This window comes from Chionomys nivalis, chromosome 25 (assembly GCF_950005125.1).
Source record: "Chionomys nivalis chromosome 25, mChiNiv1.1, whole genome shotgun sequence".
NCBI classification, from domain to species: domain Eukaryota; kingdom Metazoa; phylum Chordata; class Mammalia; order Rodentia; family Cricetidae; genus Chionomys; species Chionomys nivalis.
Window position 1 is genome coordinate 2,911,206 of NC_080110.1, and position 12,363 is coordinate 2,923,568.

General features: G+C 45.5%; 1 protein-coding gene across 3 annotated transcripts in view; it reads left to right on the forward strand.

The window, feature by feature from the left end:
- Positions 1-12,363, forward strand: part of Slc41a2 (solute carrier family 41 member 2) — a 71,830-nt gene that overhangs the window by 46,132 nt on the left and 13,335 nt on the right. For all 3 annotated transcript variants that reach the window (XM_057757579.1, XM_057757578.1, XM_057757577.1), the window contains exon 8: positions 334-413. In XM_057757579.1, the coding sequence (XP_057613562.1) occupies positions 334-413 (80 nt within the window). The remainder of the gene's footprint in view (positions 1-333; positions 414-12,363) is intronic.

Below are 12,363 nucleotides of genomic sequence, written 5' to 3' on the forward strand. Positions count from 1 at the left end.
ATCACTGATTGGCTGGTCGGCATGGCTAGTGAGCCCCTGAGATCCTTCTGTGTCTGCCTCCCACTGCAGAGATTTTATATAGGCTTTAAACTCGGGACTTTGTGTTTAAATAGCCAGTTCCTCACGCACTGAATGCCTCTCCTGCCTTCATGGCCATGTTTTATTTCCAGTTTTTTACTGATAACATTGATTTCTACTTTGAATATTCTTCTTTTTGCCTGATTTTTATATTGCATCAACATTGTACTGTACAAGGTGGGAGTGTCTGAATGTCAAAGCAACTTGAGACTCTTTCCATTTCTCTTCCCTGATACATGGTTTTCTTTCTTTCAGCATTGGGGGCCTTATTCTGGACACAACTGTATCAGACCCGAACTTGGTTGGGATTGTCGTTTACACGCCAGTTATCAACGGTAAGCCAGGAAGGTACTGCCTCATGATGACGTCACCCTCAGAACCCATATGTCTTCCTACTCCATCCATTTCTTCCTTCAAACTCAGATGTAACTCAGAGTGGAAACCTCTTCCCTGGTCTCAGTACATAGAACCCTGTTTGGAAAAGAGCTGTTTCCCGGCCGTGTTTGTTGCGTGTTGGTTAGACAGGCGCTCCTGACGTGTAAGGCCAGTGTGGCAGAATGCAGAATTCCGGTTCTGAGTTGTCCTCCTCTCTCTGGCTGAACCGCTGTCTTATATTTGCTTTTGTTGGTTATCTTAGAAGAAGCAGAATTAGCCAGATTTGACTCTTGGCTAAGTTCAGTCTACTCACTAAGAGCTACCATTCCACTGACACCTGAAAACCTGGCCTCATCATTTTCTTGCCTTTACAATGGAAATTACAATCCTTATATTAAATATGTATAATACATACATTAAAGAATCATGTTAAAATAGTATGATTTTGTATGAAGCACACTTAATAAGATAATTTAATTCACCTATCTTCTGGTGAGCATGAAGTTGAGTTTTAGTATAGACTAGATCGACATAATTTAAAAAGTAATTCTATTTGGCATAATTAACTTCTTATTTCTGGGCATGGTGGCGTACTCTTTTAATGCCTTGGGGGACAGAGGCAGGTGGATATCTGTGAGTTCGGGGCCAGTTTGGTCTACAAAGTCAGTTCCAGGACAGCCAGGGCTGTTACAAAGAAACCCTGTCTCTAAACGCGCCACCCCCACACACAAAGGATTAACTTTCTATATTTACATAAAAATTTATATAATGACATGTTCTGCAGAAGTCTAATTTTAGATCTAAAATTTCTACTGAACGTTGTAATATTTGTCTACCTTTAGAATGTCAAAGACTTTTCCCATACAGATCTCTCTCCCAGCTGTCGCCGCCATTTCCCTCCTGGCATTCGTTCTTAAAACCATGGAACTGTCTGATTCTACCTGGTTCTCCTCTTTGACTTAACATCACCAAACTGTCCACTGTCCCCTCATTCACTTGTGTGTACAGCGGCCTGTCTGTCCACGCAGGCTGAGGTTGTCGCGCCGAGGCCGTCCATCCGAATAAGGGATTACCTTTCCTGAGTACTGCCTGCCCAGTGCAGCTGCCATGAATTTGTTAGCATTAAACTTGCTGTTTGCAAGGAGAAAAAACAAGCCCACAATTTTCCAACTAACACAAGCTGTGTTTGAGGGTGCACCCAGACCTGGCCAGTTGGCTGCCTCCCTAAGTTGGGATTTGAGAGTCTCTCTTATGGGGGAGATAAGGTGTTTCAGGGGTGGGAGGGTTGGCGGTTGTACATTGTTAGATGGATACAATGAGGAGGGAAGGGACAAGGGCAAGATGTCCATTCAGTGGACAGACTTGCAAACAGTGTACACCAGACCTGAGAAACAGAGCCTACTCTTTTTTTTAAATATTTATGTATTTATTTGTTATGTATACAATATTCTATCTGTGTGTATGCCTGCAGGTCAGAAGAGGGCACCAGACCTTATTACAGATGGTTATGAGCCACCATGTGGTTGCTGGGAATTGAACTCAGGACCTTTGGAAGAGCAGGCAATACTCTTAACCGCTGAGCCATCTCTCCAGCCCCACGGAGCCTACTCTTGATCACACGTAGACACACAGGACGTCAAGGACTTACCCCTTAGATAGGACTGAGCACAGTACAAACAGAGACTTCTTTTCAACTGTCTTAGCTGCAGGTATATTTTCTGCTTGGTCTCCCATTAACCTGCGAGGCATTTGCTCCTGTTTTGGTCACATTGTTCTTCCATAAGCATCGTCTGTATCCTGCCAATCAGAAGGTGAGCTTCTCGGTGGCTTTCTCCTGTGTGTCACATCAAATCCAAATCCCAGTGTCTTCCAAGACTCTTAGACCGTTGGTCTCAGTGATCCGATCAGAGGCGCCAAGCTCTTACCATGCTTACTCGACTCTGATCCTCCCCACCAGAATAGCGACACCTTTCCTTCCACCTACTCCTGCTCTCTTCAGTCCTTAGCTGAAAGTGTTGTCAGATTGACCCTGATTGGATAGGTAACATCACAGGGAACGTAAATGACAAGACTTCTGTGTGAGACGTCAGGAAGTGTGATTTGAGAAGTGAGTTCTGTGGTCAGTTAAATTCGGTAATCATTAAGTTAACAGAATTCTTGATGGCAGGGTATTGTAGGCTGTTCTTGTGTTACCATCTTCTGCTGGAAACATTGGAATGTCTGAATCTAACCTTCTTCCCAAGACCATGCATGATGAACCACAGAACTGGGGATTACATATTGTTTACTTACTTATTAGTGGAATTGAGGGATGAGCCCAGGACCTGGCATGGCTATAGGCAGTCACTCTGTCTCTGAGTTTACCCTCAACCCACCATCTATTTCCTTTTTAAATATTGAATCGATTCTTTGAGAACAATACACAATTTTGATCATATCCTGTCCCTACTCCTGCCCCTAACTACTCCCAGGTCCCCTCTACGTACCCCCTAACCTTCAAGTTTTTTTTTTTTTCTTTTTAACAGACTTATCACTTCTAATTTGTGTTAGAATATGGGACAGCCACAGGAACATAGTCAGTTTACCAGGTTTAGTATTGTGGGCTGGCATCCATGGTCTCTTAGAGTCTGCAGCACACCCGTCCAGGACCTTCCAGCTTCAGAGTCTCCATCGGGAAGTCGGTGTGATTCTTTTGGGTCTGCCTTTAGTGTTACTTGGCCTTTTCCCCTTGCAGCTTCGAATATTCTTTCTTTGTTCTTTATGTCTGGTGCTTTGATGATCATGAGGTAAAGGAACTTCTTTTCTTCTCCATTCTCCTTGTGGGGTTCTGTCACCTTCTTGTACTTTGATAGTTAGGGAAATTCCTTCTATGATTTTTGTTGAAAATATTTTCTGTGCCTGGATTTCTTATTCTGTTCCTTCATATTATTCTTAAATTCGGTCTTTTCATGGTGTCCCAGATTTCCTGGATCTTTTATGTCTGGATTTTCTAAAATTTAACATTTTCCTTAACTGAGACACCCATCTTCTATCTTGTCTTCAGTGCCTGAGATTCTCTCTTCTGGCTCTTGCGTTCAGTTGGTGAGGCTTTAAGGCCCCTGAAGATCCTATTTGACTTCCTAAATTTTCCAGCTCCAGTTTCTCCTCAGTTTTGGCTTTCCTAAGAGATTCTATTTCTACTCCCACAACTTAAAACTATTTCCGTCTCTATTTTGTTTGCATTTTCACAGACTTCACTAATGTATTTATTCATATCTTCTTTAAGGTCCTTGAACTTAAATGGCTATTTTTAAGTCCTTGGTTTTTGTTCCAGCTGTATGATTGTAATTCTTGGTATTCATACCTGGTCTTGTCTTTTGGCGTGGTTTTCTGTTCCTCAGTTTCTGTTGCCTTTTTGTGATCTTAGGACCATGTGGAGGCTGTGATAACCTGGTAGGGATGCTTCTGAGTCCCTGCCGGCTGTGGCTACTGGGGACCAGTTAGCACTTGTTGCTAGGTATTGGGGAGCTCAAAGGAAGGTATGGTGATGGGCTGCAAGGACACAGGGCTGAGAGGGTCCACAGGAGGGAAGAAAACTGGGTCTGCCCTGAGGGTCTGCAGAGGGAAGACCGGCCCTGCAGGAATTCTGCTAAAGGACTGGGTGCCAGTGGTCATCCCCGATGGTGGACGGGTCCCGCAGGGGATGTGAGGAGCTGGTGAGGGAAGGACGTGAGCCAGGCTATGGTGGTTGGGAGAACCGTGCAGCCTGACTGACTGGCAGCCAGAGCGCTTCTCTATTTGTACAGAATTCAGTAAGCAGGGATACGTTCATGTTGTTCTAAAACAGAGAACCTGTCATTTTTGTCTTTGGACGTGTGTTTCATTTCCTCTTGCTCATCAGTTACTAAGCTGGGACAGAACAGAGTTATCATTTCCAATCGTTTCCCCTCAAGTTTTGACATCATTGATAAACAAGAGTTATCATTTTTACTCATTAACCCCGTAACCCAGTTTTTAAGGATCTAGAGGCATATGACAAGTCGTTCTCAGGCCGGTTGCTTTTCTGACTACAAGGACATTTGACCAAAATAATCTTCAAGCCATCCCAGGCACGCTGCCATGTCCCAAGCAGTTTATTATTAACCCTTAATGCTTAGAGTGCTCAAGAAATATCCTCAGGCCAAAGCTGCTGCAGTTATAAACAAATTGTGGCATAATGCAATGTTTATATTTTATATCTTTATAGAACACTTTCATTGTCTTCCTACGTCATTTTTTGCCCATCAGTATAAGTCTCTGTGTCGTACAGAAGTAACTTCAGCTAATCTAACTTGGTTGCTGTGTAAGCCACGTGATTGCCTGGGTGTACAGTGGGAAGAGGCTTGCAGCGTGATCTGTGGCCAGTTCCTCCAGCCCACCAATCTGGTTGACCTTTTCAAGTTCCCTTTGTTTTGATTATCTTGTTCCTGAGTAAGTACAGGGACAGATGTTTCAAAAATGTCTCACGGCCCTGTAAAGAGAACTCTGGCTTCTTTTTGCATTTCACAACCTCCAAGGCGTAAAGAAGACCTTCAAGTAGATAAGGATAATCTCCCTAAAGTAGGGAGGGGGAGGAATAGTTTGCTCTGGACTGCCCTGGGAGAAGGCAGAAATGATTCAGAAGAAAATTTCCGCCAGTCCAACATTCCTAACTGGCACCAATATTGAAAGTCTCTCAAGAATGCAAGAGGAGGAGATGGAGACCATGGGTGGCACGGCGGCCATCATGCGGCTCAGCTTTGCTGGATCTTTGCCAAACAGCTGTGCTGGCTCTATGACGTCCACCATCCCCATCAGATACGGCTGTGCCTACTGGACATGAGACAGAGGATTGGAACTGAAGGACGGGAAGGGGAGTGAAGATCGCCCCCCTGATTCCCAGGCTGGCATGGCCAGTTGCCTTCTAGGGAGAGGGGGCTTCAGTGGGGCCAGGAGGGAAGGCTGTAGAAGAAGGGTGCTTTGCCTTTTTATCCCTACATTTGGTCAGTAGTTTTCCTGAGGAGATCTCCATAAATTACTTCTCTGGCTGGTCCTTTACTCATTCCATTCATCCTGCCATTATGTAAACCTTTTTTAAAAAAGATTTATTTGTTATGTATACAGTGTTCTGCCTGCATGATTGCCTGCACACCAGAAGAGGCCACCAGATCCGATGGTGTGAGCCACCATGTGGTTGCTGGGAATTGAACTCAGGACCTCTGGAAGAGCAGCCAGTGCTATTAAGGGCTGAGCCATCTCTCCAACTCTATCCTGTGATTATTTGCTATCAGAAATAATCTTGGCTGGTGAGGTAGTCAGTGGAGGTAAGGCACTAGCCACCAAGACTGAGTACAATCCCCCAGGATCCACATGGTGGAAGGAGAGAACCACCTCCTGTAAGTGGTCCTCTGACTCTTTCAGGCATGTCATAGCATGTACCTGTCACACACAGACAAAGTAAATAATAAGATATAATCATCATCATCTTCCTCACAAACCAGATTTTGCCCATCACTCTAAGAACAGAGTTCCCTTTCTGTTTCCTGGAGAATGAAGCATCAGTTACTTAGCCCAACACACTGGCCACTGGGCCTGGTCTACCCAATACTCTGCCACTCAGGGTCACCCCACCTCCCTGCCCACAATGAATGAAGTCCCCTTTGTTGAGTGGCTTGTGATCTCTCAGCCAGGCGCCCCACTTTCACACCGTGCTCTGGTTCTCCTTCGCGCATCTACAGTGCACTGACCATTCCTCCGGACCCCCCATCCAGACCCGCCCCCCCCAGTCCTGCCCCCATCCAGATGCAGTTGCAGCGGCGCATCTGCAAGGCGAGGGCCAGAGTTGTTCATCACCTTTGTGTGCACCCCCACCTAAGCCTTTAGCGATTGCGTGGCAGCCCGTGTTTATTCTGAATGACGAGTTCTGTTTCCTCCAACCCTGAGTAATGGCCACAGTGTCGAGATCTGGCGATGGGTGAGCGAATAAATGTATGAGTTAAGGGGTAAATTTTCATTTTGCTGTAAACTACATGCCACTGAATCAGAGGAAATTATCATGTTAAATAACGCAGCCTAGATCATAAAACAAATCCGTAGACGGTAGAGGGAACTGTTAAGGTATATTTAAGGAGGCAAAAGGAGAAAAATGGTTCCTTCCATTTATATAAAAGTTTTAGCAATGGTAGCAACACTTATTTCTGTCCTTAATAACTCTCTTGTTTATAACTAGAGAAATGGCTTAATATTAATTTTTCAGCTCTTCTGTGTGTTCTGCTCCCCAAACTCTTTATGTAGGAATCTCTAGGCAAAGCATCTTTAGATGTTAAGTGAGAGAGATGAGGATTCAAGAGTGAATTATTTTCAGGCAGGAGAAAGAGCTGAGGGCCTGTGGTATGGCTCAGTGGGGAAAGGTACTTGCCACCAAGCCCGACAACCTGAGTTCAATAAATCCTTTCCACGTAGCCTTGGAAAGACAGGCCGGCCATGCCGTGCTAGAGCAAGTGAGAAAGATCCCTGAGGAGAGTCTGGTGGAGACAGGGCTAAGGGGTGGGGAGGGAGATGAAGGAGAAGGGACTTACAACTGACAGCCTCACTCGTCTGAGCCGAGTACGTTTCCCCCAGGACAGTGTTTCTCAACCTTTTCATGCCGTGGTGCAGAAAGAAGAAAGCCATAATGCTGGGCAGATGCCCTGGGGTGAAGGAGCCACTTGTGGCCATTTTAAGGATTAGCGGGTTGTCTCAATGGTACTAACTCATTTCTACATACTGGGTGGGAAGTTCTCACTACGACAGTGTTCTTTAAGCTGGTTTGGTTTTTTCATTATCACTTTCTGAAGGAGCCATTTAAAATAATCTTCCCCTAAAGATGGCTATATAAATAAACATTACATGTATCTTTTTATATCCATTATATACATATTGCATAGTATAAAGTTATACATATTTACCACATGGTTATATTACATATACGTAAAGAGAATATTTATACTTTATACATTAAGGGAATACAGTATTTCTCCCCTGCACTTGAACCTATTTCTGCCCTCTTTCGAAGATCATGAGCTAGGGTGGAAAATACAGAGAGGGACTCGGTCAGTTATTAGCCAGCTTCTGCACAGTGTGCTCTAAAGAAGCAGTAAATAAAAGGGGGTGGAGAGTAGGAGTTAAATGTGCCTGTTTGCCTGCCCTTGAAGCAGATGAAAACGGAGGGTGTGTCTCTCCATCCTTGTGCATTTCTAGAAACTGAGGATGATCGCCTCTGGGCGCTGATGGGGGAGCCCTGGAGGGTGATCATGTGGACTCGTGTGGAAGGTGCTGGATCACTGACCAGGCTAGGATTAGGAGCATAGTTTGCCTTTTAAGGAAATGAACTTTTGTATTGGGTTCCTTTGAAAATGTGCAAAAAAAAAAAAAAATCTTGATAGAATCTGAAATACAGCCCATGATGTGAGTGTGAAACACTTCCTGGAAACAGCAAGAGCTGTAGAGGAGACCCTAGGCGAGCTGCTAGTCATCCCATCTTAGCATCGGGTATTTTACCATTCAGGAGCTTCTTCTAGCGCTACACCTCACATCAGTCCCGTGGACACCAAGGAGTCTCACTACTTAGTGTATTGACAGCCTGGTTCTACTGATGTTTTTAATTTATACAAGACTATCTTTAGATGCTTTCTGCTAGCTTTAATAATGCAGTTAGTATCTGTAGAACTTAAATAATTCAGATGCTGCGTTAATAACAAGATCTTAAAAGCAACAGTGTATAAAACAGTACCAAGGAAGCATTCTTTGACATCAAAGAAGCTATTCCGAGGTAATAACTTTGCCGTAATTAAAAACTATAATGGGCAACCCTGACAAGACCATGAAAAGCTGCTACTTTCCTAGTCTCTTCCCTAGTAACATTGTATCCACTTCATCTGGAGAAGCAGCGCAAGTGCGTTTCTAAAGTGACTGAGGAAGGCTTTCAGATGACATCATTGCCACACCTATGGTAACACGGAAGTGATAAACGGTGCTTCTGTAGATTTCTACCCAGGCATCCGTGGCTCTCAGAGAGAGCTACAAGTGATCATCAATAGGTCAGTCTCAGGAAAATCACCGCGATGGTAATTGGCTGAAGCCCAATAGTGTACCCTGTCTATATCTGCACTGAAGCGTGTTCCATGTTTAATAAAGCACCAGATGGAACATTACCCCAGAGAGTCCCCAGAGTGAAGGGGAGGAAAAACTTACTGCAGCGTGTGCATTCTGTGGAAATACCTGCTGTTTAAAAGTGTCACCTGCAATCTTCTGCATTGTATCAAATCCATTCTTACTGTTAGATTCTGCTGCATATTGAGAGTGTGAGCAGAGGTCCATAAATGATCACAAGGCCCCCCGTTAATCATTTTCTTCCTTTCTGCTCCCCAGAATCTCGGCAGCAGTGCTTCAGTTCTACAGGACAAATGCACCCCCACTTTCAGTTGCTGGGATGCATTAATTCGGTATCAGGGGAGTGAGTCATTGTCCTTGTGCACGTAACAATTCATGCTAGGTACGGGGTGCTCCACTTTTGCTGTTGGCTGTCAAAGGTGAGCTATGACTAGGAAACTCCAGGCTTAAAAGCATAGTTGTTATAAGCTCCTGACAGACAAGTCCTTAGGCAGGGGATGGGGCCAGAGATCAGTGAGTGTCGTGTCAAAGACCTAGATTTGACTTGCCCCTGAACCCATGTAAAAGCTGGGTGCCATAGAGTGTACCAGTGTTCTTGGCTCTCCTATGGCAGAGACAAGAGAATTCTTGGAAGATTGTAGCCAGCTAGCCTAGGATACACAGTTACAAAACCATGACAAGAAAGAGACCCTTTCTCAAACACCTGAGGTTACACACACACACACACACACACACACACACACACACACACGAAATTCAGCAAGCAAGCAGAAGTCATGTCAGGTTGGTATGGACACCAGAAGGCAGAGGCAGGTAGATGTCTCAAGTTTGAGGCCATCATCATCATCAAAATAGTTCCAGGGCAGCCAGAAGTACACAGTAAGATCGTCTGTCTCTATTAAGGTCTCTGTTGCAGTGATGAACGCCATGACCAAGGCAGCTTGGGGAGGAAAGGGTTTATTTAGGCTTCTCCTTCCAGGTAACAGTCCATCCCTGATAGAAGTCAAGGCAGGAACCTAGAGGTAGGAGCTGATGCAGAGGTCAGGGAGGGAGTCTGCTTACTGGCTTGCTTCCCAGGGCTTGCTGAACATCATAGTGTCTAAAATGAGACACCAAATGAATTGAAAAGCAGTACAGTTCCTTGCTAGCTTTTAACTGATGGGGGAAGGGAAGGACCTGCAATAGGAACCGTGGGGAATCAGGAACATGCTGTTTGTGTAAATTGCTTGTTATTGTTGGTGGTGGCAATTAACACACATCACTGTGTTCATAATTGTGTTGAATGTCTTCGATATGTACATTATTTGGTTATTTCAGTATCATTATAAGGATTGTCGTTATTTTCACATTAGAAAAAGGAGGTATCAGAGGGATTCCTGCCACTGAAGTCGTGGCAGTGTTGGGCTGTGTTGAGGGCGTTGTGCTGGACCCAAGGTCAGAATCCACAGAGAACGGAGCTCTGCATTCTTGTGCCTTTAGTGGCTGCCTGGCCATGTGGCCTTTAAACATAATTTTAAAGAAAATCATTTCCAGCCAGGCGGTGGTGGCGCACACCTTTTATCCCTGCACTTAGGAGGCAGAGGCAGAGGCAGGCAGATCTCTGTGAGTTCGAGACCAGCCTGGTCTACAAGAGCAGGACAGGCTCCAAAGCTACACAGAAAAACCCTGTCTCGAAAAACCAAAAACAAACAACAACAACAAAAGAGACCACACACATCACACACCACATACCCTACAGTGTTTTGGGCACTCCCCAAAGGAAGAGTGTGTGGTGTATGTGGGTCTGGAACAGTGTTCAGGGTTTGCTTCTCTCCTCACCTGTGGGGCCCAGGGTGCAGGGCCCAAGCTGGGGTTATCAAGTTTTTCCTTTGGGGGGCGGAACCATCTCATCTGTCCTAAATGACATTTTCTTTATGTTTTTTAAATGTATTTTCAGTTATGTGTGTACAGAACCATCTTTGCATGTGAGCGCAGGTGCATTCAGAAGCTGGAGGTGTCGGAGACCCTGGGGCCTGACATTGTACTGGGGATTGAACCAGGGTCCCCAGCAAGGATAGTACGAGCACTGAACCATCGGGCAATCTCTCCAGCCCCTCGGAGCTGCATTTTAAATCTTCCTGTTTACTGTGTCAGCCTGAGACAGGACCTTGTTACGCAGCTAAACCCAGAATTCCCCGGCGCTGTACTTCCAGGTGCACACTACCACACCAGGCAGTTGCTTCTAGTGGAATTCGTTACTTTCTAAATGACACGTAAAAATGAAATTATGAAGCTAATTTTAGTTTAAAATCAAGCCATAGTTTTAGCCTTTAAAAATAACACAAATTTCTTATTTTTAGTCCAGTCACATCAACAACACATTAGCTTCTCTGCTGGAAAATGGCAAGTTCATAGGTTTTTTTGTTATTGTTTTTCTGTTTATTTAGTTATTATTAAAATAAAATTAAATTCTTATCTCCACAATAAATTAGCTTTATTACAATGTGTTGAATACCAAAATTTTACTAGATGTCAGACATAGTCTCTCAACCTGTATTTTAGTTTTTGAGACAACATCTTTTTTGTGTTGTTTGTTTGAGACAGGGTTTCTCTGTGTAGCCCAGGTTATCCTGGAACTTGCTCTGTATATCAGGCTGGCCTCAGACTCACAGAGATCCCCCTGCCTCTGCTTCCTGAGTGCTGGGATTAAAGGCGTGTGCTACCACTGCTCCGCGTGAATGTAATCTTATATATTCCCAGGCCCGCTACTTAGTATTAGCTGGAAGCTGCTAATATTAGCTTTCCCCACGCGCATTAACTCACCTCTTGCTGGTTCCTCCAAGTCATCTCCTCAACTGTCCAGAAGAGAGTCCATCTTCCAGCAGCAGTCCCAGCCGTATCAGAAAGCAAGGAGCCCTGCTGTCCTGAGACACTGGGGTTCCAGTGGGTGCAGATCTCAGCAGCCCCGCCATCCCGAGACACTGGGGTTCCAGTGGGTGCAGATCTTAGCAGCCCTGCACTCAGAGACACTGGGGTTCCAGTGGGTGCAGATCTTAGCAGCCCTGCAGTCAGAGACACCGGGGTTCCAGTGGGTGCAGATCTTAGCAGCCCCGCCGTCCTGAGACACTGGGGTTCCAGTAGGTGCAGATCTTAGCAGCCCCGCCGTCCTGAGACACTGGGATTCTCTGTGGGTGCAGATCTTAGCAGTCCCGCAGTCCTGAGACACTGGGGTTCCAGTGGGTGCAGATCTTAGCAGTCCCGCAGTCCTGAGACACTGGGGTTCCAGTGGGTGCAGATCTTAGCATCCCCGCTGTCCTGAGACACTGGGGTTCCAGTGGGTGCAGATCTTAGCAGCCCCGCCGTCCTGAGACACTGGGATTCTCTGTGGGTGCAGATCTTAGCAGCCCTGCTGTCCTGAGACACTGGGGTTCCAGTGGGTGCAGATCTTAGCAGCCCCGCAGTCCTGAGATACTGGGGTTCCAGTGGGTGCAGATCTTAGCAGCCCCGCCGTCCTGAGACACTGGGATTCTCTGTGGGTGCAGATCTTAGTTACTTCTGCCACTGTGACTAAGCACCATGACCAGGACAACTCATAAAAGAAAGTGTTTAACTAGGGACTTGCCTACAGTTTCAGAGGATGGGTCTGTGATCATTCAAACATTGATCCTTCTGTGGGGGGCCATTCCCGTTCAAACCCCCATAGTGACAGTCCACAGCGGAGAACTTCATCAAAGCTGCTGGCCCTTAGCACCTGGTTCGGAAACCCTCTGGGTGCCGCGCACC